At 52.5% G+C, this 24598-nt stretch overlaps 10 protein-coding genes across 10 annotated transcripts; 6 read left to right on the top strand and 4 right to left on the bottom strand.

Moving 5' to 3' along the window:
* Positions 1-147: 147 nt before the first annotated feature.
* BU25DRAFT_332892 (phosphoglucomutase-like protein) lies at positions 148-1899 on the top strand (the record flags this gene model as incomplete). The annotated part of the gene is made up of 1 exon (XM_033702462.1): positions 148-1899. The coding sequence occupies one exon, from the start codon at positions 148-150 to the stop codon at positions 1897-1899; it is 1752 nt and encodes a 583-aa protein (XP_033565812.1).
* Positions 1900-2059: 160 nt separating this feature from the next.
* On the top strand, positions 2060-2950 carry BU25DRAFT_192146 (uncharacterized protein). Its single transcript, XM_033701017.1, has one exon. It carries the CDS (start codon positions 2220-2222, stop codon positions 2775-2777), a length of 558 nt encoding a protein of 185 aa, XP_033565811.1. The 5' UTR covers positions 2060-2219; the 3' UTR covers positions 2778-2950.
* A 944-nt stretch (positions 2951-3894) lies between these two features.
* BU25DRAFT_192138 (uncharacterized protein) lies at positions 3895-7810 on the top strand. Its single transcript, XM_033701016.1, has 2 exons — positions 3895-4004; positions 4059-7810. The coding sequence occupies exon 2, from the start codon at positions 4141-4143 to the stop codon at positions 7498-7500; it is 3360 nt and encodes a 1119-aa protein (XP_033565810.1). The 5' UTR covers positions 3895-4004; positions 4059-4140; the 3' UTR covers positions 7501-7810.
* A 701-nt stretch (positions 7811-8511) lies between these two features.
* Positions 8512-9246, bottom strand: BU25DRAFT_407263 (uncharacterized protein). Its single transcript, XM_033705490.1, has one exon. The coding sequence runs from the start codon at positions 8780-8782 to the stop codon at positions 8549-8551; it is 234 nt and encodes a 77-aa protein (XP_033565809.1). The 5' UTR covers positions 8783-9246; the 3' UTR covers positions 8512-8548.
* Positions 9247-9358: 112 nt separating this feature from the next.
* BU25DRAFT_407261 (Nitroreductase) lies at positions 9359-10742 on the top strand. The gene is made up of 2 exons (XM_033705489.1): positions 9359-10138; positions 10361-10742. Exons 1-2 carry the CDS (start codon positions 9506-9508, stop codon positions 10685-10687), a joined length of 960 nt encoding a protein of 319 aa, XP_033565808.1. The 5' UTR covers positions 9359-9505; the 3' UTR covers positions 10688-10742.
* A 245-nt stretch (positions 10743-10987) lies between these two features.
* On the bottom strand, positions 10988-11844 carry BU25DRAFT_332267 (ferredoxin reductase-like protein; the record flags this gene model as incomplete). The annotated part of the gene is made up of 2 exons (XM_033702432.1): positions 10988-11672; positions 11720-11844. 2 exons carry the CDS (start codon positions 11842-11844, stop codon positions 10988-10990), a joined length of 810 nt encoding a protein of 269 aa, XP_033565807.1.
* A 1910-nt stretch (positions 11845-13754) lies between these two features.
* BU25DRAFT_488189 (uncharacterized protein) lies at positions 13755-16614 on the top strand (the record flags this gene model as incomplete). The annotated part of the gene is made up of 2 exons (XM_033711329.1): positions 13755-15105; positions 15154-16614. The coding sequence occupies 2 exons, from the start codon at positions 13755-13757 to the stop codon at positions 16572-16574; spliced, it is 2772 nt and encodes a 923-aa protein (XP_033565806.1). The 3' UTR covers positions 16575-16614.
* An 819-nt stretch (positions 16615-17433) lies between these two features.
* BU25DRAFT_192022 (uncharacterized protein) lies at positions 17434-17937 on the bottom strand. The gene has a single exon (XM_033701015.1). The coding sequence runs from the start codon at positions 17902-17904 to the stop codon at positions 17641-17643; it is 264 nt and encodes an 87-aa protein (XP_033565805.1). The 5' UTR covers positions 17905-17937; the 3' UTR covers positions 17434-17640.
* Positions 17938-18226: 289 nt separating this feature from the next.
* Positions 18227-19233, bottom strand: BU25DRAFT_488188 (LamB/YcsF; the record flags this gene model as incomplete). Its single annotated transcript, XM_033711328.1, has 3 exons — positions 18227-18581; positions 18631-19050; positions 19100-19233. The coding sequence occupies 3 exons, from the start codon at positions 19231-19233 to the stop codon at positions 18374-18376; spliced, it is 762 nt and encodes a 253-aa protein (XP_033565804.1). The 3' UTR covers positions 18227-18373.
* A 140-nt stretch (positions 19234-19373) lies between these two features.
* BU25DRAFT_192012 (uncharacterized protein) lies at positions 19374-23774 on the top strand. The gene is made up of 4 exons (XM_033701014.1): positions 19374-20807; positions 20855-22155; positions 22209-23282; positions 23333-23774. Exons 1-4 carry the CDS (start codon positions 19616-19618, stop codon positions 23483-23485), a joined length of 3720 nt encoding a protein of 1239 aa, XP_033565803.1. The 5' UTR covers positions 19374-19615; the 3' UTR covers positions 23486-23774.
* The last annotated feature ends 824 nt before the right edge of the window (positions 23775-24598 follow it).

The raw sequence follows: 24598 nt of genomic DNA, 5'->3' as shown, positions 1-24598 counted from the left end.
CACCTCCGCCATCACCAGATTTGCAAGAACTGCATCTGTTTGGTCATAGCTACCAGCCGAGAGGCGCTAATAAGTACTCTATCTGCTTCTTCTCTTCTCCTTTTTGACATTGACACCACTACATACTGAAATACGACCCTATCAAACATGGCAAAAGACATCAAAGATCTGACTAAGGAGTGGTTGGAGCTCGACCAGGACAAAACCACGAGAGATGAGATCTACCAACTACTACACCATGGCAATACAACCGAATTGGAATTGCGACTAAGAAACCGGATTGCTTTCGGTACTGCTGGTCTGCGAGGCCCTATGCAAGCTGGCTTCGCCTGCATGAACTCCCTCACAGTCATTCAAGCATCTCAGGGATTGGCAGCATATCTTCTAAAGACCGAAGAAAACGTCAAGAAGCGAGGTGTGGTCATCGGCCGCGATGCACGACACAACTCAGAAAAGTTTGCCAAGCTCACAGCAGCCGCATTCGTGGCTAAGGGCATCAAAGTTTGGTGGTATGAGACACCATCGCACACCCCACTCGTACCTTTTGGCGTGCGAGAGCTGGGCGCTGCTGCTGGTGTGATGGTTACAGCAAGCCACAACCCTGCAAAAGACAACGGCTACAAAGTATACTGGTCGAACGGTTGCCAGATCATCCCACCGCATGACACCGGAATTGCTCAAGCTATCTTGGAGAACCTTAAACCTGTCACCTGGGATACATCCATCATAGATGAGGCATGCCTCATGGTGGAGGGCTCCCTCGACTTGGTAAGGGACAAGTATCACAAAGCCGTTCTGTGCGCGTCGCAGCCAGAACATACCATCTCACTGAGTCCGGATCTCAAGTTCGTCTATACACCCATGCACGGTGTTGGTCTGCCAGCCATGAAGCGCTGCGTTGAGACCTTGGGAGTCGCCTCGCAAATGACTGTCGTAGAAGCACAGGCACAACCAGACCCGGACTTCCCTACTGTCAAGTTCCCTAACCCAGAGGAGAAGGGAGCACTAGACCTGGCTATTCAGACGGCCGATGCAGCATCATCGAACTTGATTCTTGCCAGTGACCCAGATGCTGACCGACTTGCCGCGGCGGAGAAGGTTGGCGATAGGTGGCACATCTTCACTGGAAACCAACTCGGACTGTTGCTTGGCGCCTACATCTTCGAACGTTACCCTTCCTCGAGACCTCGAGAGAAGCTTGCCATGTTGGCCTCTACAGTCAGCTCTAGGTCACTTGCCGCACTAGCAAAGAAGGAAGGCTTCCACTTCACCGAGACCTTGACTGGATTCAAATGGCTTGGAAATGTAGCACGGGATCTCGAAAAGCAAGACTACAAGGTCGCATACGCGTTCGAGGAAGCTCTCGGCTATATGATTCCGCAGACAGTGCATGACAAGGACTCCATCAGCGCCGCAGCTGTCTTCTTGACTGCAGCATCTCAGTGGTCTGAGAAGGGCCTGACACCATACGCCAAGCTGCAACAACTCTATGAATATCTTGGCTACTTCGAAGATGCCAACACATACCTTGTTTCTCCATCGCCAGTAGTCACAACAGCAGTGTTCACAGCCATTCGTGCACTGGGAAGCCCCCACCCCACCACGATCGGACCCCGCAGGATCGTGCGCTGGAGGGATCTCACGCTAGGCTATGACTCAAAGAGCAGTGACCACACACCAGATCTACCCGTGGACCCGACTGCACAGATGATCACCTGCGAGCTGAATGATGGCGCGGTGTTTACAGTTAGGGGCAGCGGAACCGAGCCAAAGATCAAGCTCTACATTGAGTGCCAAGGCAAGACCAGTGAAGAGGCGAAGAAGGGTGCGAATGGTATCCTGGAGGATCTGTTGAGGGAATGGTTCAAGCCTGAAGAGAATGGGCTGAGGCTCGCATAGAGTATGCAGGTAGCCGAGCTTGTGGAACCAACATGTTGAAGTTGGTGGTGAAGGTGAATGTGGTGCTTTTGTGTGCGTTGCCTAGTTCGACATGTATGCAGACGGCAACAACCATAGATTCAACAAACAGTCAACAATACTCCTATCTTCTCAACCTCAAGCATTGACCTTCTTTCTCAAAATTTGCAAAGGCCACACTAGCCACCTCTCGACCATGTCGACGCCTATCAAGTCACTCCTCGCCTCCTTCAAGAAACTCGACTGACCTTGTCGAAATTCACAACTCCCACACCCAGATAAGCATTCCGCCGTCCCGGCACATGCGCAAATCCCAGGTCGCAGGCTACTTCGCCAACACCAAGCAGACGTCCCTGACCACACGTTCCAGTCCAGCCATCCTTCCACGTCTCCCGGCAGCCGGTGTCCCAAACCAGATCGCCCAGCTCACCCGCGCACGCAACAACAACGCTGCTCTGCTCGAACACATCAAGGCCGACCCCCTATGGCTAGCTCGACGCATGCTCGGACAGGAGATCTTCATGTCCCCCAACCGTTGCTTCAAGTTCGATACGTACTATCTTGCCGAAGAGGGGACTGTGTGTATCGTCCAGGGCGCTCAAAAGCTTACTCCCGAACAGAGGAAGATGGTGGATGAGCATGAGAACGTCTTCTTCAACGTGCCAGATCTCCTACCGGCCATGGAGGTCTTGCGAGCGCACGTCGAGTTCAAGTTTTTGGTTGTGCCGGTGTATACGGTGCACCAGATCATGATGCAAACTGATGCGCTGATGACGGTGGGTCATATTGTGCCAAAGGGAGAGAACAGTGAGTGTGCAGATTTCTTGTTAGCGCAGACTGAGGATGTATTAATGGTATGAACAGGTGAAGACGACAGGACTACACTACCCTGGAAGACTACAAGGCGGGACGGTAGGAGGAGGACGAGTCCTCTGGAATGCTCAATGACAAGGTCCACTACACACGTTCATTGGGATTGAAGCTTCAACATTTCCTGAGTCTACAAGATACACGTTCGGCGCGCCGCTCTCGAGGAGGCAAACGATTGCTTCAAGTAGGCAAGCTTGAATGTGGTTCTAGTCATAGTGAGCGATGAATGAGCAATGTATCACGCTGGGATATCAGAACAGATTATGCTGGGAGCTTGCATTGAAGACTCAATCTGTAAATCTGGTCGAGATCAGCAATCATCACATTCGACCCACAAATGACGTCTCTATATTCTGCTCTCCCACAGCCACTGTGTACAACTCCACGGATGTTACACGGCTGCCGTACCCACAAAACTGTTACACCAAACTGCTCAGGCCTGCCGCGCAACGATCTCTGTCCCTCGCGCCTTGCACCTTCTTCTTCATCTGTGCTCACCACGCACGCTCTACGCGCACGCAAGGCTGACGTCTGCACACCACCTTGTAAGAACATTGCGACAGCAGGTCACGTACTCTCGCTGCCTGGCATGTACTCGCCAAACCCCAAGGCCAAAATCTGGGTCGAGGCGCAACGATCCCGGTGCCGCCTGCAGCAGCGGCATGGTCCTTCGAATAGTGCCCAATGAGCGGCCTCGCGCAGAACAGGGCAAAAGTTACCTGTCGCGCAAATGCACTGCAGCAGCATCTGGACTGCTGCCTTCGCGGAAGAACCTGGCGACTCTTTCCGTACAATCGCCTCTTGCGGCGTGTCTCAGGCTGCGCGTGCGCTGTTCAAGATAAGGTCAGGCAAATGCGTGATTATCTGCGCGATGCGGTGCTGGAGAGTGAGTTCGTCAGTCCAAGGCCAGGCTGAGTGCAGGCTAGTGCAGCCGCCTTCCCCATATTCTAGCGTCGGACGACCTATCAGACGGCGACGATAGTTTTGGTAGACTACAGGGGGGGGGCCGCTGCCGTTTCCGCTGTCTCAGAGTTCGTTGCTGGCCGTTGGCATGCGAGCAGCGAGAGTCACTCCTTCCCCACCCAAACCACTCGACCCACTCAATACCACGCCCCGTGTCCGCGATAAGGCTCGATCGTCAGGCATCGAACCTATAAAGCCCGGCGCTCACCCTCCAAGGTACCTGTTTCCTTCGTGTCCTGCCCGCAATATTTTCGGTACGCGCTCGGCCCCGCCAGAAACTATGCAGCGCGCTGCTAACGCTATGGCAGCTCTTCACATAGGCCCTGCGCAACAATGTCCCAGTACTAGACTCGCGCGCTCCCTTCGCGGGATGCCCAATTGCTGGCATCCATGGCGGGGTTCGCAGAGCCAGACACGGTTCCCACGCAACGCATTTTCTATCACCCAGCAACTGAACGGGAACCCCCTCCTCGACTCGCGCTCCCTAACGGACCCTGCAATTACCGCGATGCCTCGGTTGGCCCCTGTGGATGTGATCAGTTCTGGGACAAGAGCAGCGCCGAGCTCCACGATGGCAGCGTCCACCACCGTCCAGCGAGTGAGCGCGTGCCCTGGTGTGTCTGTGGACACCATGCGTGCTTCCATCTAAGAAAGCCGCGCGCGCCTGAGCAGCCGACACCTGCCATGCAAACGGGCACAAAGCACTTGGGACAGCAGGTGAATGTAGACGAAGCTCAGAGTACCAACGACGAGCGGATACAAAAGTCGTTCTATGGCAGTAGCCAGCGACCCCAGCGAACAGCCGCTTCTGAGACCAATGGGCCCGGTCGCATGTTGCAAAGTCGTGACACTCCTTCGCAGGTCAGCACGTCTGGCTTGCCTGGACTCCCCTCGATGTGCATGCTCTCCAATGACCGACGCCCAGCGGTTGACGACGAAGCTAGGCATGCTGTGAACCAGCCCCGTGGCAGTGCAGCAGGGCTTGGACTTTCGATGTTGAATATGGAGAGTATGCGATGTATTGACCGTCAGCAGTCTGCCTCACCCACCATTGCCGACGACAGCGTCCCGCCACCGCTCCAGAGGGCCTTCAGCGAGCCAGAACGAGCTTCTACCAGAGACAACTCCATGCCGACCGACTCGATCAGGCTACTCAGCGACCTGCGCGGCCCCTTCGAGCAGATCAAGGACTTCAATCGCAACCTGCACCTCGATGTCGCCGGCGATACCATTCCCAATACGCTCGATCCGCACGACTTCATACAAAGCGCTACCGAGGCTGCAACGCCTAGCGTTCGAGGCACATCCGACCTTGGTGCTGCTGATAATGCTGTGCAGCAAGGGAAAAAGTTGATTGACACGCTCTCGCGACTGACTTCGGACAAGCCAGGACCGAATGGCTCACCACACAGGCCTGTCAGCGTCACCTCTGTGCCTGGTCAGCAGCTCCGGCTGCCCAACTCGCCTTCCGTCCAACAAGAGGAGCAGTTGCAGAATGTTCTCCGGTCAGCGTCACCTCAAGATCTCCAGAAGCTAGTCTCCTATCTAGCGCCGCTACACAACTTGCTGAACTCCATTCCGAACGTGGCAAAGACTATGAGGGAGCTGGGGCATCGTTTGGACGTGCTCGAGAATGGATCGTTCAACTACGTGCAACCAGAAGACCTTCATCAAACCCTTGAGATGTATGATGATAGGCTCATTACTGTTGAACACCGCATGGACGAGCATGAAAAGATGCATCAAGCTCTTGATGCTGACAACAGCAGCGTGTCTCATAGCAGACGTCGTATTGACAACGTCACAGGATCGTTCAACTCCAACCATTCCCTGCAGTCGACGACCGCCTCAGCGCTGATTCTCGCTGCTATGGAACGCAAGGACAAGGAAGCCGAGCTCGGTGATATCAAGGGTCGACTGGAGGTTCTGGAATCTGCGGCTCTACCCACTATGCTCAATCCATGGGAAGTCGAGGTTGTGTTACTGCCATGGGGTCGTGAACTACGTGGTATCTGGTTCTCTCCTGATCAGCCAATGCACGACTCCTCCAAGACTACTACTCAAGATTCCGAGGAATGGACACAAGCCAGGAACCTGAAGCCAGCTCAAAGCCTGCGAGACACTGACTCGAGTCCGACCCCTGGCGCAAAGGGCGTATTCAGCGACACGGAGAGTGGATGGAGCAGTCAAGCCATCAGTGACTGGGCATCTGGATCGACGGACGACTGGCTGCATCCTAAGGCTTGTGGTGCTAACAATCTGGTCTACAAGCGGCTCCTCAGCCGAGGTTTCATTCGCAACATCACCTTGCATAGCGCTAGTGCTCGAGACATACAAGCTACGTTGTCGCATGCATTCAGCGATGTCATGGAGTGGTTGCAATTCACCGACCGAGATGAAGATCAGATGGTCGCCGCACACCCTGCTTTGAAAGCCTCCTTCATCCCACTACGCAAGGTCATGAAGGAGTCTAAGCTTCATTTTCTCACTCCGAGTGAAATGTCGAGCTCTGCACATTGGTCAGCGCAGTTCCTCGCTGCTGGCGTGGTCATGCGGGTGTCAGGCGGCAAGAGGAGGCTCTATGTTACGCAGCGTGAAGCATACGTGCAACGGAGTGATAAGATGGGCAGCTCGTGGACGTGGCAGGAACTGCGGCAGTTGCCGCGTTACCAGCCAGACAAAGACTCGCAGATGGAAGGCAATGACGAGCACTGCCAGCCTGTGCCAGAGGCAGACGCAAAGGAGGCATGTTGGCAGTACTACGCCACATATGACGCTCCACCTGTCAGTGTGCATTCCTCGTTCAGCAGTCATCAATCAGTCGAGCTGTCGGTGCGCCCTGCAGACCGACAGTGGCGGCGATCAATTACACCCAATTCGATCCTGAAGAACAGGCAACAGCAGCCACTCTCCCCTCTCAGCTTGTTCCATCAGCAACGGCCTAGATCCCTCAGCCGCACAGCATCTACTTCTGTCCTAGAAGTTCCTGGCTCAGCGAAGCGCCGTCTGAACTCATCTCCCACCAAGCACGCATCATCACAACCAATGCACTCACGTGCCCCGAGTGTCTCTGTATCTCGGCTGAAGCGTCGACGAGTCACAGACTCCTTGTCGCCGCGTGAAGAGGTAGCTGTTCCTGACATGGCGCCAGTCACAATATGGAATCCTACTCCTCGACGTTCACGGGAGCCACCATCTCCTCACTTTACGCATCCTGCCCTACCAAGGTCAAGCTCAGATGCTACAAGTCGTCCTAGTCAACGATCTGTGACCCGTACGAGCAACCCTGCGGCGTTCGCCTATGCCACACCAGCTTCAGGGCCGTTCCTTGGCGGCCCTGCTTTTGGTGGCTACAACCAGGGAGGAGACACAGAGCCTGATGACGATAGTGGCGATGAGAACGAGGATGCCGAAGACGCCGACGATGATGATGATGATGGCGAGCAGAGCTGGCACGGTGTCACGGACGGTGATGAGGCCACTGTTACATCTTCTGACTCTGATGCTGGGGCAGGCGCACAAGAGATGGTGAGCTTCTCGGGTGACGATAGCGGCTTCGAATCTGAGAACGACGCTTCACAATCAGATGGAGACCGGACACCCACCACAAGACGAAGGCAACTCGATGAGGACGAAGATGAAGACGACGACATGGACGCCGACGACGGTGTCGAGATCTTCGATACCTTACTGGAGGTGCTGGAGCCCAGCCACCACCAGTGCACACTATACGACTGCGACTCATCGTAGACTCAGGTAACACGGCGTTCAGCGCACGCAAAATACGGGGTATAGCGTACCGCGGCAGACCAAAAGTTACCCTTCAGGACTATTGTTTATGATTCACTAGGATAGATACATACGGACAGGACCGGGAGATTTGGGCTTTCGATTTTCGACATCTGGGCGTTATTGAGCGGCTTTTGTATCATACTGTCTCACATCGCTGGCTGGGGGTTTTTTACTGTGACGATCTCATCTTTGACCCTGGTTAATGTGAAGGGTTGTATCAAAATGGCATAACGATCGTAGCGCGTGGCACCGCGATGCGATGATTGCCAACTCCCTCCCCTTTGAGTGGTGGAGTAGCTGGAAATAAGATTATATCAAAACGCTGTCAGTGTTGATCCTGTATTGTGATGGTGGATGAACTAGGGGTTGTCGGAGAAGGAGGTGAAGAGTCACGTCATCTGGACGACAATAAGACTGAAGTGCATACAGTGTGACAGTCACACCGTGCTGACTTATCCATGTCTTCAAGCCAAAGTTGTGCGACACTCGTTGCATGTACATACAATCGGTGACACTGGCAGGATACTGCAGCATCGTATCCGTAACGCAGGCATTGGCGGCTTTGGAAGAGGCTTTTAATGGTGGGTGCCCCTGCTTGGAACTCTAACATCGCTGAGAGTCACGAATCACAAAGAAGAAGATCAGCACCTGTCTCTTCTGCCAGCTGCTCTGGACGCAGAATTCTGAGGGGATTCGGGAAGAGCGTTGAGAAGCAAGTGATTGTGGTTCTAGTAGGAACGCAGTTATGGAAGGAACGTAGCTGTAAGAGGAAGGCAGTTGCGGGGAGGAAATTACGTAATGGGGTGGATCATGTGGTAGGGGAAAGAAGTTGCATTGAATGATGCGATCCAGGAAAGGCACGTGCGTTAGGAGGCAATTGCGTTGGGAGGCAGTTGCGTTGAAGGGCTGGTGGGTCAGTGGGAAGAGGTAGGAGCTATCCACAGGGCATGAAGGAAGTAGTTGGTAGTTGTATGGTAATTTATTGCAGTCTTACACTAGTATGAACTCATCTGGCTCCTCCTCCCACCATCGCTGATGAGGAAGCGGCTTTGGGATGCTTGCCGAACATCCAGCCGTCCAGAAAGCATTGAGATATGGCTCTGTGCTCATTCTGCGCCTCGTCGACCGCTCTCAAGGTGCATGGTGTTCCGGACCCATGGAGAATAGTGACCTTGTCGCCCACTTCCAAGCCCATTGGCCCCATGCCAAGCTGGAAGTGTTTCGTGGAGAACAGCTGCATTGTGTTCAGCTATAAAAACCAAGTTCTCGGACTCTTCATAGTCATCGAGAAGCTTTGTTCAGACATCGCGAGAAGTGCGGGGTTTGAAAGTCAGATGACCAGTAGTCGACAGTACGCAGGGCATTAGATTCTCCAACTCCTGTGCGCAGGATTGAGTTCGGGGACATTAGCGGTCCACTTGCAACAGCAGAATGTACCTCAAGCCTTGTAGTGGCGCTGCGTGTTGCTTGATAGAGCTTCGCGGCTCTTCATCACATCTAGGGCTAAGTAGCCTCTCATTTGCGCCAACGTGTATAAAGACGAGGTGGCCTTTTCCAGCGGCAATTCGATTGGCATCGTTAGGCAATCGAGTGGGCCCGGCAAGTTAGCATCGGCATATAGCCTCCAAGTCAGAGCGTTTTTCGATACAACGTGAGCTCGTAAGATAGGCGAGACAAAATGTTGTGTGAGGTCGTGCTTGTTCGAGATTGATAGTGCGGAAGGAGCCCGCGCAGCTTACATCCACATTTGCTAAGCTTCGGGAGCCTCAAGATCCGCATCCGCCCCATAGGCACTGTCTTAGCAACCATTTTGTAAGCATTTCTAACAAACTATCGCAACGCTGAACATGCGACACGCAATCGGTTCAACTGCTCCGGGAGCCAGACCTCCCACGCGTTCATACCAACTGCCCTCGGCGCTCGCTCTTAGCTTTGCAATCCTGACCTTCCCATCGTCTCATCCATGTCCATTGCCGCACGATCGCTGCTAACAGGCCTAGTCTTTGGCGTACTTCTTGCTCTTTTGTTGCAACAATTGACACCCCACATCCAAGTGCCGGTACAGATTTCACGTGGGACTCCAACTAGTACTACACCGCTTCTAGACACGGACTCGATGGCGCAAGTGCTTCGAAATATTGCTAGAAAGGTGGTGCGCGGGGCCGGTGGGAATGGATCAAACTACAAAAGCACTATTGCTGCTTCCTCTTCCATTCTACACTCCAAACCGACTCCCCTTACTTCTTCTGCTTCTTCTTTGATACCCAGCAAATTCTTCTCCACCACATCACCAACCATGGCTTCTTCGCAGCTCACAAAGTCGGTCATCGAGGCCATCAAGGAGCGCCGCACATACTACCAGCTCAACAAGGAGGCGCCCATCTCAGACTCCAATATCAAGGAGCTCGTCGAGCAGGCCGTTCTCCACGTCCCCTCCTCGTTCAACTCTCAGTCCACTCGCCTCGTTGTCCTGCTCAACAAGGACCACGAGCAGTTCTGGGACTACGTTGTCGACGTCCTGAAGCCTCTCACCCCTGAGGACAAGTTCGACGGCACCAAGCAGAAGATCAACGGCTTCAAGGCTGCCTATGGCACTGTGAGTCACAACATCCTCTCCGGTTGAGGCTCTTCGGTTAAGACGGTGGAGCACCTTCATGGTGCAGCGTGTTGCATGATGTGGGAGAGCTCGCAGCCCCACGACAGAGCTCGAGATTGCCCCACCATGCAAGCATGATGCAAGCCCCACCATCGATCAGATCACTCCCGCACTCCTCCCGCAGCCACCATCCCAAGCCACACCAACTGACAATCATCCCAGGTCCTTTTCTACGAAGCCCCCGAGCCCGTCGAGAACCTCCGCAAGCAGTTCCCCCTCTACGCACACCACTTTGGCGACTGGTCCGAGCACACCAACGCCATGCACCAGTACGCGCTGTGGGTTGCGCTCGAGGCTGAGGGGTTCGGCGCCAACTTGCAGCACTACAACCCCATCATTGACCAGAAGGCTGCCGAGCACTGGAGCATTCCTCTTGAGTGGAAGCTCAGGTCCCAGCTTGTCTTTGGTGGCCGCGCGGGCCAGCCAGGCGAGAAGCAGTTCCAGAAGACATTCGGCGAGAGGCTATTTGTTCACGGCTCCAAGGAGTAGAATATAGATGGATGTTGCATTAGCCATTAGATAGCGAATCGAGCATTTAAACTCACTCATTGTTTCCAAACGGAGTGCTATGGTCTACATCTTGTTGCAATGACACGTGCGATATAGATGGAGGTATTGTAGCTTGACATGGTGTGAAATTGCTTTTCTCACTGAATTCCTCTTGCGTAAGCGCTCAATTGGTGTATTTACACGAATTTTTCAAGTGTAGATGTCCGTCTCTCTGGATAAGTCCATCCCTCTACTCCTCTCCACTTCCCCACCTCTACTCTAGACTTGCTCTATGATCGCCTAGAAGCAGAAGACCTGATCCTCGAGCTTGCTGACAGGCCTGGCCTTGGTGAAACCCAGGCTTTCGGTCGCCTTCTTCATCGCAGCAACCATAGGTGGGGGACCGCAGATGAGAATCTTAACGTCGTTGGCCGGCGCAGGGAGCTTCTCCTTGATCATATCCGCAGTGACAAAGCCAACACCACCGGTCCACCCCTCAGGCGGGTTGTTCAGGACGTAGTGTACACGGAACTTGGGGTCCCTGGCGGCGAGCGCATCGAGGTCATCCTTGAGAAGGATGTCGTCAGGATTAACGTTTGCGAAGATGAGATCGACCTCAGTCTTGTCGCCGGCGGCGCGACCGCGGTGGATGGCCTTGACAACCTGCAGCATGGGTGTGATACCGGTTCCACCAGCGATCATACCGAAGTGCCTGACCATGTTGGGTGTGTAGACCATGGCGCCCTTGGGGCCCTTGACCTTCATCTTGTCGCCGATCTTGAGGTTTGCGACATACCTCGAGATGTTACCGGTGGGGTACGACTTGATCAGGAGGTCGAAGAAACCCTTGTCGTTGTCGGAGGAGGTCGGGGTGTACGAGCGGACAACTTCCTTGGGCTGGCCTTCGATGTTGGCGGCGAGAGAGATGTGCTGACCGATGGGGAGGCCGAGGATGTCGTTCTCCTTGGGGAGCTTGAAACGGTAACTATACGCATTAGAAGTTGGATGATTACGAGGGGCGAATGGACATACATGGCTGTGTTGTGAGAGAGGACAGTCTTCTCTCCAAGCTCAAATTCCTGAAAAGCATCAGGCTTCAATACCTTGCGGCCACCGCCTGGATATGTTAATGAACGCCTATGTTGCCTAGAGCTCATTGAAACATACTTTGGCTGCTGAAGACAACAACACCAGTCAGGATGGCTGTAAGAGCAAGAGCGTACGGCAGCCATTCACTTTTGAACGCAGCGGTTCCAATCAGCAAGACGGCCGAAGGCAGGTAAATGCCAGTGACGTACTGCGTCGCGAAGGGTGAAGACATTGTGAAAGAAGTTTCTGAGGCACGCGACCGCTGTCAGAGGTACGAACTGTACGCGATCTGGTCAATTGAGTCCACAGGCGCACCACAAGAGAGGAGAGGTGGAGGGAGATATGAGATGACTGTGGGGTAGCTCACGGTGAATGATCGGAGCTCAGCAAAAGTTGCCCCGAGCAATCGAGCGATGGCTTGGCAGGATCGTTCTTTCCGCGCGCGGGCGATGGGAACCGAGGATCTTTCAGAGTAGAAGTGAATTCCGCAACAACGAATACAAACGCCGCAAATGCAGAGGAAAAGAGTCAAGAAGGGGAAATGCAGGTGTCAAGATGTTTGGGCGTCTGACCTTCTTGAGGTGTTCTCTCGCAACGACTGTTGTCTAGCATGGAGTGATTGAGCAGTTTGGGAAAGCGAATCCTGACCTATGGCGGGGACCTCCCGTCAACGATATCGGACGGATCAATGTCTTGGAAGAACACCTTCGCATCCATCTTCTTGGCGCAAGAACCCTACAAGGCATTTCTCAAGCTTAGCATCGCGCCCTTGGAGGCAAAGCGCAATGCTTGTCGATCCACAAATTCCACTCTCATTCAAGCACGATGATTTCGCTTCGACATTATTGAAACAGGGTGGTGACCTTTGAAGATCTAATTGCACTATCGTTGGTGCTGGCTGGGGGTATACAGTCTCGTATCACGTGTCAACATGGCCAGCAAGCAGCTGCCCGATCGCCAAACATCCTCGACGCGGATCCACCATCGAGAGCAACTTCATCACATAAGATCAAGGCGACAACGCGATGCGTGGCACTCCGAGATTGATGCGCCTCCTCTAGCCCAGAACGGCTCGTTAGGCTGGACTAGACCCTGCAAAAATGACGATTACGTGTGGCGCGCAGCATCCCTCTGCACGAAAGTTGTGCAGCTTTATCATTTCACCTGAGAACTGCAGCAATTCGCATGTACTTACAAGCATTCCTCTTCGGTCCGAACGATGAGATTGGCAAACGAAAGAGGAGGAGCAGCATAGGGTCCTGAGGCCATCACCAAGCAATATCGGTTATAGCATTATCCTGTAGCGATCATGGACGAGAACCCGCTTGCCCTCCTACTGGAATACCTGGACGCTAATCTACAGCCAACATTCGTATTACGCCTCTCACAAACAGATCCAGACTTGAAGAGAGATGAACGAGAGGTGGTCTTTACGCATGCCAACTCGGCTTTACAACGATTGAATTCTCTTCACAAGGAGGTCCTCAAACAAGCTCAGCAGACCCCCAATGCGTTGAGCCCTGGCACCAATAGTGGTAGTCCTTCTCAAACAGGCTCGAAAAGCTCCACGGTCTCATTTTGTGGGATCAGTTGGACTGTGACGACTATTGGAAATCGATGGCTCATAGCCGTATCAACTGAGCAGCATCATTGCCAAAATGAAGGCAGACCTGTCGAATCTCCACAAAACTTGTTGACGCCCTCCGCGGTTATTGTTCGAGAGCCATCGTCAGACGCGCAAGCGTGTACCAAGACCCCTGCTCTGGCACAAAACACTGTTCAGAGACCCTCTCTTGGGGTCGTAAGCCCTCATGATCATTTGGGCGATCTAAATTACCTCCAGTGGATGCGCCAGTATGACTGGGCATCATCACCAATTGGCGCGATCGAGGAGTGGCCGGCAGAGCTTCGACACGTATGCGAGTTTGCGCTAGCAACGTCAGACCCAATCAATATACTATGGGGGGACGAGTGCACGATGCTTTACAATCAGGCCTACTCAGGCGTTATTGGGGACAAGCATCCTAGTGCGATGGGCCGGCCCTTTAAAGAGAACTTGGAACAGTGGCCAGAGTACTACCGCATACTTGATCGCATACGAGAGACCGGCCAATCTGTTCAGCAGGATAAACTGCGCCGAATGCTTGTGCGTGACGGGTTCTTAGAGGAGGGCTTCTTCGATTTCTTCCTAGCCCCCATCCTTGCTGCAGATGGCTCTGTAACAGGTTTTACGACACGCATCCATGAAAAGACACAACAAGTCATATTCAAACGAAGAATGCAGATCCTGACCAGTACCAACAAGGCAATGGCGACAACGTACACTGTGCACGATGTGTGCGCAGCTGCAGCGGGTGTGCTCGATGAGCACAAGAGTGACATCCACTTTGCAGCCATATACAGTACGGACCTCAAAGGTCACACGTTGGACCTCATACTGGAAGCCACTGCAGGTATGAGCGAAGAACGCCGTGGCATACCACCACAAGGCGATTTTGCAGTGCTGCAATTTGGTCTGAATTGTGATCTTCTCGAAGCCTGCAATACCCGCGAGATGAAGACCTTGTCCACGTCCGACAACAGCCTGACTCAGAACACGCTGAATCAACTCCAAAAGTATGGTGTTCCACCATGCCGGGAGATTGTCATTCAACCCTTGAGGTGCTTTGTCGAGAACAACATAGCTGCTATCATGATTGTCGGGACGACTCCACTCAGAAAGTTTGACGAAGACTATCGCTCTTTCCTGCAGCTTTTAACAAGGCAAATCGAGAACGGCATCACTACCGCTAGAGGTATAGCAAGGGAGAAGGAGCTACACAGAGCGCAAGTTGCGTCTGATCTGGAGGGAAGGTTCTGGCGCTTCGCAGAAAACGCGCCGGTAGGGATGTATATGTACAACTCTGACGATGTTTTGACCTTTTGGAACGCTGCATTCGAAGGTATTTGTGGAAAGTCCGGACAGGAACTTACTCAGCCTATGGCTTGGATGGACATGATTCATCCGGATGGCGTCGCGGACATAACCGCGGTCTGGGAAAGGTATACTCAGTCAAGATGCGAAGATGCTATCACGTTTGAGGTTCAGTTCAAGAAGCCTTGGACCTCTCAAGGCGATGGTGGAGAGGTAATGCTGGACCGAACCTACGCCCTGGGTATTCTTCAGCCAGAGTACACTGAAGATGGTAAACTCAAGGGAACTTTAGGCTGCATCACCGACATATCATCTGTCAAATGGGCAGAGAAGATGCAGTCTGCACGACTCTCCGAGGCTATAGAGCAGAGACGACAACAAGAGAACTTTCTGGATGTTACGTCACATGAGATGAGTACGGCTTTCCGCCTTTCTATCTTGTCGGGTTACTAACATCGTTCAGGAAATCCTCTCAACGCTATCTTTCAATGTGCTTACGAACTCACGGAGAATATCAAGTTTAGATTGAAGAACGGCGAGGGCACCCAGGCCCAGATTGAAACCTTGAACGAGTGTCTTGATCTAGCGACAACAATCGCTTATTGCGCCAACCACCAGAAGCGCATCGTGGACGATGTGTTGACGTTGTCGAAACTGGATGCCAGACTCCTTCAAGTCTACCCGGAAAGCACAAACCCTATCAAGCTATACAGGGAGATCCTGGGGCTATTTGCCCCTGAGATACGTGCATCGGCCATGAACACAAACTTCATGGTCGGGGAGGGCTACAACCGTCTCGAGTTAAAGCGGGTCATGATGGATCCCAACAGAGTCACGCAGGTTGTCATCAATCTTCTCTCTAACGCCATCAAATTCACAAAGAAAGGGAAAAAACGAGATCTTGAGATGACGCTAAATGCGCATCTGGAAGAGCCGGCAAACAAGCCAATGGGTACTAGGTACGTCCCATCAGGCGTTCAACATCACGACCCTACGAACCTACCTGAATGGGGCCAGGGCGAGGCCGTCTATCTGTCGTTCTCGGTCAAGGACAGTGGATTAGGTATGACTCCGGAAGAAGCCAGCAACTTGTTCCAGAAGTTCTCGCAAGCATCACCACGCACACACGCTCAATTCGGTGGATCTGGCTTGGGCCTCTACATCTCACGTAACCTTGCCGAACTACACGGTGGGCGCATAGGTCTAAGCTCACAAGCTGGATTTGGTAGTACATTCGAGTTCTACATTAAAGTTCGTCAAAGCCAACCGCTGGAACTACCAATCACGCCGGATGACCGACCATTTCCTACAGTCGAGTTGGGGCATCTGAACATAACCTCACCCGCAATGCAGCAGGCTCAGCCTGTGCAGCCACAGAAACAGTCCGGGTCCGAAACCCAGACACTATCAGTGCAGCCATCACCATCTTCACGAACGAACGTCCTGATAGTCGAAGATAACTTGATCAATCAGCGCCTCCTACGTAAGCTCATCACAAAGCACGGCTACGACACTCTCACCGCAAACAACGGCGAAGAAGCCCTTGCACTCATCGCAAGCTCTACCTGGAACTCCGTACATACTACAAACAACAGCGACATTGTCCCGACAATAGATATCATTCTCTGCGATATCGAGATGCCCGTCATGGATGGCAAGACCTGTGTCCGCCGCGTTCGACAGCTTCAGCAGGAGGACCTGCTGACTGAAAAGATTCCCATAATTGCGATCACGGGCAATGCACGACTTGAGCAAGTTGAGGAGATGAGACAATGCGGCTTTGATGAGGTGGTTACTAAACCGTATAAGATCGATCAGTTGCTGACGGTTATTGAGCGATATGTGGGGAAGCGCGACGAACAGACGGCAGCAGGAGTATCCTGAGAACAATAGTCGATGTTGGCCAGCCAGAGGATTTCGATGCACAGAAGAGGAGATGACGTTGATCTGAGCATGGGCGCCCTTTCCAACAAGAGGCTTATGGCAGTTGCGGCTTGTGCGTCGAAACTAGTCCCAAACGAATTACATCAAATTAGTATTCTAAGGGGTCGAATCAGTTCGTCTCGACTCGAAAAGATACGGCCAAGTTGGGCACATGCGACCTTACGCAAGTACAGATGAACGGTGGAAGTACGATGGCCTTGAGTATACTGTTGAATGCATTCTTTGCAGCATTATGTAGTCGTAAAGATGAGTGAGATGGCAGATGATCGGATCGAAAGACAAAGATGGTAGATAGAGTTGCAACCTCAAGCTGACACTACACTCTGAAGTTGCCTGCAGGCCTTCCTCACATAACACCACGGACGCACTTCTTTCCGAACAAGCATGCCACCCCAGCCGCGCGACATCATTCTCCCAATAAACCTTCACTTTACCTCTTCGTCGACAGGCACGCTTATTCCCCGCCGCTTTCCCTCCATTCCGGCAGCAACCCTCCACCCACTATCGCCCGGACCCAGCTCCGTCGCCCACCTCGCTACCGCCTCCGCCCTCGTCCCACCAAGCGCTGTTCCTTCCGCAAACGGTGCCTGATGCACCTCATCTTGCAGTCTTGAGTGTCCATCGCTTGCCCACCGCTCTGCGCATCTTTCCTTTGCGAGTTTTGACAAGACCTATAGTTATTCTCCGATATAGTGCTGTATTCGATGCTTCGAAGGAAGGTTGCCTGAACAGGCAGTAAGACCGGCCATGTATGTTTGATTGCGGCCTAGTCGATGGTGCTAGAAGGTGGTGGTGCGCTTCGAGAATGTCTGTGGAAGGCTGCTCGTGTGTTGCTCGTGTAAGTGTGGCTGTGGAGATGCGACGCAGCCTTCATCCACGAGTCCGTTTGGGCTATGACGTCGCTTCCCTTCGTTGATGGAGTTTTGAGCTTGTTGTGACACCTCGTGGTGAACTGAGATATATTCATCCTACTGTAGGTTCTGTTGGCTCCCAGTCAAGCCAGTGGTCAGATTCGACGTCTAGTGGCTGCCTGCTGGATCTTGTCCATTGGAGGAGGGCATCTTTCTCTGATCTGAACAGCGTATCGACGGATCGGTAATAAGTCGCTTCTTCCAGAGGGTAATGGTGTTCTGGCCGGATACGAGTAACGAAGAATAGCAGCGTAACCACCGCGACCACGGTCCAGATAGGCACGAAACGGCGGAAGCAGAACATGCTTATTATGTGAATGAATTGTATGTGATACAAAACTTGGGGTTCGATTTGCCATATATATAAAATTTGCTGCCCACTTTTCTTTCAGCACGAGTCAATATCGTGGATACGAGAGCCACAGATGACTGAGCTAGTCGTGATCATGCGCCACACTCTGGTCCATACCTCGGTCTCTAAAATTAGACACCAGCTCGTACTTTCCGCGCTGACCGAGCTCTATAGACACTTACTCGGGTGACAAAATAAGCCGCACTCACGAAAAGTGTGCTTCTGCCAACCGAGATAATCGCACAACACCACACAATATAAGAAATCTAAAAACACGGGATTGTAGGGAATATCTTATTCTATAATTCTGTGTTTTTCTAAGAATTAATCTCAAGTCGTTGTTGCGTGGTGTCGTGGCAAAGAGGGCAACCTTTGTTGGTGTTCCTCGACTTTTTGCTGGTTTAGAGTGCAGCTTTTTCTGGCACCCGAGGTGACACTATCAGCGATGGCAAAATCAAATCTTGGCCGCTTCATGACTACGAGAAATACTTCTTGTTGAACTGATCGACGATTTGGCGGGCTGCAGTAACGATTTCGACTGCCCCAGGCGAATCTGAATGACAGCAGAGCGACACTTTGTGGTCGCCGATCGGTAATTGCACCTCTTCGCCTGTAACGGCGGTCACGGTCGCATTTTCGACTTGGCTCTTGATGTGTGCTTGAGCTTCCTCGGGCTTCCAGGGTCTGAACTTGGTAAGCCATGAGGACAGATGTGCACCAGACGGAGACTTACTTCTTCTTCCTGTCGATGACCAACGTTCCATCCTTGCTATACTTAACATCACCGTATAGCTCCGCAACGAAAGGTAACCCAAGCTCTGTAGCGACCTCTTCGTGAAGAGTTCCCGCTAGGCCAAAGACGGTGGTTCCTTTTGGTACACCCTCGTATACTGCCCTGCAGACTTTCTTGTCTCTATACATCATGCCATAGAGTACTCCATGTGGCTTGACATGATGCAAAGGCATTCCCTCAGCGTCCAGGAAGGCTTTGAGTGCGCCGACTTGATATCTTGTCATTGCCGTGAGCTCTTCGGGTGACATCTTGATCTCTCTTCTGCCGAAGCCTTGGATGTCAGGCAGACCGGGATGTGCACCCACGGCGATGTTGTGCTTCTTGCATTCACGAACAGTCTGCTGCATGATCAAAGGATCGCTGATACTGTCAGCTAGAGAATACTCTCCCGCCGTGACATCGGACCTACCCAGCGTGGAAGCCGCATGCCACGTTGGCATGATCGATCAACGGAATCAGCTTCTCATCTGGGCCACACTTGAAGTTACCATATCCTTCTCCTAGGTCGACGTTGATCTTCACAGGATGTTTGCTGGCCGGCATCGTGAATGTATGATTTGAGAAGTCATCTCACCACCTGCCACGATGTTCTATCCGGCAAAGGTGCGGATCAATGTGTAATGCCGTGCTATGACCATAGCGTCGTGGGCCCAGCGTTTGTTTCCACGGTTGTTATCGAAGAACCCCTCTTCTCGAATGCACTTGGATGACGTCGACGCGTACACCCGTCACCAACCGCAACACAGCATCGCATCAAGCTACCATAAATGGCGTGCAATTGGCCCAGGAACCAACTGCATTAGGATCGCGCGGCCATGTCACTGCCGGCATGGTGGACTTGTGAGATAGGGGACGAGGCGGAAGCGGGCAGCGGGGTTGACGGCTGTCAAATACGCGCGTGGAGGCAGTCGCAATCGTGCATACGATGAAGATGGAGAAGCTGCAGACCTTGCTGATTGCTAACCGAGGAGAAATTGCAGTTCGAATTTGTAGGACCGCAAAGAAGTTGGGAGTGAAGACCATCGCGATCTACTCAGAAGCTGATGCAGCATCACAACATGTGGGAGATGCCGACGAGGCTGTGCTTTTGCCCGGCAGCAACGCGACTGCCTACACAGACGAGGAGGCAATACTAAAGATCGCGAAAGAAAACAACGCAGACGCCCTCATTCCCGGCTACGGCTTCCTCTCAGAGAACGCACCTTTCGCACGACGAGTTGGTGATGCAGGTCTCGTATGGGTTGGACCTTCCCCTGAGGCCATCGAAGCATTCGGCGTCAAGCACACAGCAAGAGACTTAGCAGCCAAAGCTGACGTTCCCATCGTGCCCGGCACCAAAGGACTCGTCAAAGATGAGGAAGATGCTGCAAAAGAGGCGGAACAGATAGGCTTCCCTGTCATGCTCAAGGCAACAGGTGGCGGCGGAGGCATGGGTCTCATCACTTGCAATAACATCAAGGAAGTGCGTGAGGGCTTCAAGATGGTGCAGTCGCGAGGACAGACGCTTTTCAAGAACCCTGGCGTGTTCATCGAGAGATACTTCCCAGCTAGCCATCACATCGAAGTACAAGTCTTTGGCAACGGGCTGGGTCAAGCCGTACACTTCGGTGAGCGCGAGTGCTCGATCCAGAGACGACACCAGAAGGTCATTGAGGAGTGTCCGAGTCCGTTCATCGAAAGACATCCGGAGCTACGCCAGAAGCTGGGTGACGCCGCTGTTCGACTGTCAGAGTCCATCATGTACGGGTCAGCCGGAACTGTTGAGTACCTTGTAGACGACAAATCGGGCGACTTCTTCTTTCTGGAGATGAATACACGTCTTCAGGTAGAGCACGGCATCACTGAGCTCTGCTACGATGTCGACCTGGTTCAGCTGATGTTGAGGCAGGCAGACGCTCAGCTTGCTAGAAAGGGTGGCATAGAAGGATCAACTCTGAAGCAGATGCAGCCTTCAAAGCCAACTGGTGCAGCGATCGAGGCTCGGGTCTATGCAGAAAATCCTTTGCGAGACTATGCACCATCTCCGGGTTTGCTGCAGAAAGTGGAGTGGAAAAACGTATCTGGTAGCCGCATTGATACGTGGGTTTTTACGGGCTCGCGCATTACACCCAATTACGGTATGCGATGTAAATCTGTATACTTCACGGGAACTGACAGTGCATAGACCCTTTGATAGCGAAGGCAATGGCCCATTCGCAATCCAGAAGCGAGGCCATCTCTTGGATGAAAGAGCTCTTGACTGGTTCGTTGATCTCAGGGCCGCCCACCAACCTGGAGTTCTTGGTACAGATATTGGATGACCAGAGGGTTGCTTCTGGAGAGACAATGACCAGCTTCCTGGGGGATTTCAAATTCGCCCCGCATGCGATAGATGTCATCTCAGCTGGTGCATACACTCTCATCCAAGATCTTCCAGGGAGACCGACTGTTGGCAAGGGCATACCGCATTCTGGACCTATGGACCCTATGGCCTTCCAGGTCGCAAACATGCTGGTAGGTAATGCTCGCGGGACTGAAGGTCTAGAGATCACGTTAAGCGGACCTGAGCTCCGGTTTGTTGGACCTGCTATTGTTGCTCTTTGCGGTGCACCTATGGAAGCAACGTTGGATGGAGAGGAATTTCCAATGTGGACCAACGTCAAGATCGGAGCTGGGCAAAGACTCAAAATCGGCAAGACTACTGCGGGAGGCTGTCGTTCGTACCTCGCAATCTATGGTGGCTTGCCAGCGGTGGCTGACTATTTCGGTTCGAAGTCTACCTCTCCGTTGGTGGCGATTGGTGGTTACCAAGGTCGGCAATTGGCACCTGGAGACTTACTTCAGATCAGGGCGGATCTACCCACAGACATCGAGACTGTCACACTGCCAGAACGCCTGCGACTTAGCTACAAGACAGATTGGGAGATCTCAGCGATGGTAGGCCCACATGATGAAGGATACTTTGCGCCAGAAGACATCCGGATGATCTACGAAACAAAATGGAAGGTCTCACACAACGCATCTCGCAGCGGAATACGACTCGTTGGTCCTGTACCTAAGTGGGCACGAAAAGACGGCGGTGAAGGGGGCGCGCATCCTAGCAACTTAGTCGAGTACGGTTATCCTCTGGGTACACTAAACTGGACGGGCGATGATCCTTGCATTTTTCCTGTCGACTGTCCCAACTTTGGCGGATTCACAAGCAGTACGACCGTGGTCAAGGCTGACTGGTGGAAGCTCGGACAGCTAAAAGCTGGCAATACGCTGAAGTACGTCAGAATTGGCCTCGAAGATGCCCTCAGGAAGAGGAAGCGCAACGATAACTTCCTGGACTCGATCGAGAAAGCTATCGAGAGTAAGAGTGACTTCGATGAGATCGATAACCTACAAGTTGGACATGTGGACTTTCATCAAGGTGAGATCGGCAAGGCGGTCATCTGGGAGAAAGCAGCTACAACAAGCACTCCTCAAGTGCGGTATCGCCAGGCGAGTCGAAACATTGCGCATGAGCCCTTGGAAACAGACTAATGATAGCCCAGGGTGGCGACGATCATCTTCTTGTTGAGTACGGCAACGAATCCTTTGACCTCAACCATCGATGCCGTGTTACTGCGCTCGAAAATGCTCTGAACTCTTCAGAAACTCCCGAAAGTATAAAGGGCAACCTCCTCAACACGGTTGGCTGCTGCACAACGCTTCTGATCTACTACAATGGTGCCAAGCTACCTCGATCTGAGCTCGTATCGCGTTTGCAGAAGATCGAAGAAGGTTTCGGTGATCTCCGTTCGACCAAGGTGCCCACACGAATTTTCAAGCTCCCCATTAGCTTCGAGTCGAAGCTTCAAGACGAGGCTACCCAGCGCTACATGACCAATCAACGTCCACACGCTCCCTATCTCCCTGACAACTTATTGTTCGTTGCTAAGAATAATGCCTTTACCCCTCAACAGCTAAAAGACATCTATCTAACTGGGCAGTTCATGGCGGTTGTTGTAGGTTTCTTCTGTGGAAATACTGTGTCACTGCCAATTGACCCCCGACAACGTATGAATGCGCCGAAGATGAACCCTTCACGTGTATTTACACCAGAGGGCACAGTTGGTTGGGCAGGAAGCTGCATGTCAATCTACCCTGTCGACTCGCCTGGAGGGTATCAGATGACTGGCCGAACCGTGCCATGCTTTGACTACTACGCGCAAAAGCCAGGCTTCACAAACCCTTGGATTTTCAGAGATTTCGATATTCTGACCTACTATCAAGTCAGTGAAGAGGAGCTTAATGATATGCTCGGCAAGTTCAGAGCCGGAAAATTCAAATTCGAGTACGAGGACGTTGAGTTCGATATGGCAGATCACAACAAGATGCTTCAGGACAGCGCTGAGGAAGTCAAGAAGATACGCGCAAAGCAGGCCGAAGCTCAAGAAGAGATGACAAAAGCTGAGAACGAGTCATTTGAGCGTTGGCAGAAGGAAAGGGCTGAGAGCCAGGTCGACGAGTCTACTGTCGAGAAACTGCTGGATGATCCTAACATCACCTCCGTCGAAGCGCCTGTGGATGCCAATGTCTGGAAAGTAGAAGTGAAGGAGGGTGATGTGGTTGAAGATGGTAGTGTGGTAAGTACTCATAGCAAAACCAGCCGAGAAGTAGCCGGCTAACAACATAGATCGTCATTCTTGAAGCCATGAAACTGGAAATTGCGGTCAAGACACCCGATGCGGCTATAGCGGCTAACGCCAAGTTACGGGTCGAGAAGCTGCTTGTCAAGCCAGGTGATACGGTGACAGCGGGCGGACACCTCGCATTGTTGAAGAAATAGTAAGAGTTTTGTGGATGAGTGGAAACTTGTAAACTGGATTTGTTCCCTGTGTCTGGACACATCAGTCGATTACGAGTCCGTGTTCTTACAAACGTAATGTCATATCAAACAACAAGCGACCCTCGACATGATTTATATTGCCTGCTGATGAAATCAGGACTGGCAGAAATCCTGCTCCTTCAACTTGAAGTGCAGGTCCCAAACGTCCAGAAATTTCTTCCGAGGATGTGGATGAAAAACCAGTCCCGGATACATCCTTAACCGCCGCAACTCGTCCCCGTTGCGGCGTATACAGTCAAACGGCTACCGGTTACTGTAAACATTGTCGCAACATGTGGTACTGTTCCAGCGGCTATCTGCCGAGCGGCAAGCGCCTTCACGAAGGCCTCTGCAAAAGCTTTGCGGGACTCTAGGATCGCCCTGCACAAGATGGTAGGTCGTACTATCGCGCTATTTACTTTCCTGTACTCGAAGACTCATCTCGCTTTGTCTGGCGTCAGCATTTCGGCGGACGAGTTGTCATCAAGCCAAACCCGTTCATATCACGAAGCTTATTGGTGGCAGTAACGAAAACTACATGAGGTTCGACTGCCACCGCGAGCTGCGACGGCAGCTTGGGTATCACATTGAGATCATCTGCGGCGCTCAATTTGCCTATGATGGTTCGAACAGCAACAGATCCCCAAGAGACCTACTATCCTGGAAGTTGGCAGACCGCTGGTCCAGGTCGTTCCTTGCTCATGGAGTGCAATCTTCGGAAGGCCTACCGGTCGATCTCGACACAGGAGGTTTGCCGTCTATACTGGCGTATCTAAAATGGATGAGTGTTTGTCATCCGGTTTATGCGCTGGACATTGTGACGGGCGATGAGTTCGATCTGCCGAATGGGCAGTAGCAAGGGCAGGTGCTGGCGCACATGGCAGAGTGGTAGGCGCGGTTGAGGAAGGAAAACTATATCTCCCGTTAATAATTTATCTGATAACTGAAAGCATGCTTCTCCTCGCAATTTTTCCTCGGTAGCAGACAGTACTACTTCTTGAAGGCGATTCCACGGACGGAGAATGGGTGTCAGTCGGATTGTCAGCCCAAGCAAGCACTACCATCTAAAGACGT

The sequence above is a fragment of the Macroventuria anomochaeta genome (assembly GCF_010093625.1).
Source record: "Macroventuria anomochaeta strain CBS 525.71 unplaced genomic scaffold BU25scaffold_4, whole genome shotgun sequence".
Lineage (NCBI taxonomy): Eukaryota > Fungi > Ascomycota > Dothideomycetes > Pleosporales > Didymellaceae > Macroventuria > Macroventuria anomochaeta.
This window is presented reverse-complemented; position numbering and strand designations above follow the sequence as displayed.

Bases quoted from the DNA above. Each gene is read 5' to 3' on its own strand.
- BU25DRAFT_192022 (XM_033701015.1), bottom strand. From the start codon at position 17,904: ATGGCAAATCGAACCCCAAGTTTTGTATCACATACAATTCATTCACAT.
- BU25DRAFT_407261 (XM_033705489.1), top strand. From the start codon at position 9,506: ATGTCCATTGCCGCACGATCGCTGCTAACAGGCCTAGTCTTTGGCGTA. The intron at 10,139-10,360 runs GTGAGTCACAAC...CAATCATCCCAG, and splicing joins TCAAGGCTGCCTATGGCACT to GTCCTTTTCTACGAAGCCCC.
- BU25DRAFT_192146 (XM_033701017.1), top strand. From the start codon at position 2,220: ATGCGCAAATCCCAGGTCGCAGGCTACTTCGCCAACACCAAGCAGACG.
- BU25DRAFT_407263 (XM_033705490.1), bottom strand. From the start codon at position 8,782: ATGCAGCTGTTCTCCACGAAACACTTCCAGCTTGGCATGGGGCCAATG.
- BU25DRAFT_192012 (XM_033701014.1), top strand. From the start codon at position 19,616: ATGAAGATGGAGAAGCTGCAGACCTTGCTGATTGCTAACCGAGGAGAA. The intron at 20,808-20,854 runs GTATGCGATGTA...GACAGTGCATAG, and splicing joins GCGCATTACACCCAATTACG to ACCCTTTGATAGCGAAGGCA. The intron at 23,283-23,332 runs GTAAGTACTCAT...CTAACAACATAG, and splicing joins TGGTTGAAGATGGTAGTGTG to ATCGTCATTCTTGAAGCCAT.
- BU25DRAFT_192138 (XM_033701016.1), top strand. From the start codon at position 4,141: ATGGCGGGGTTCGCAGAGCCAGACACGGTTCCCACGCAACGCATTTTC.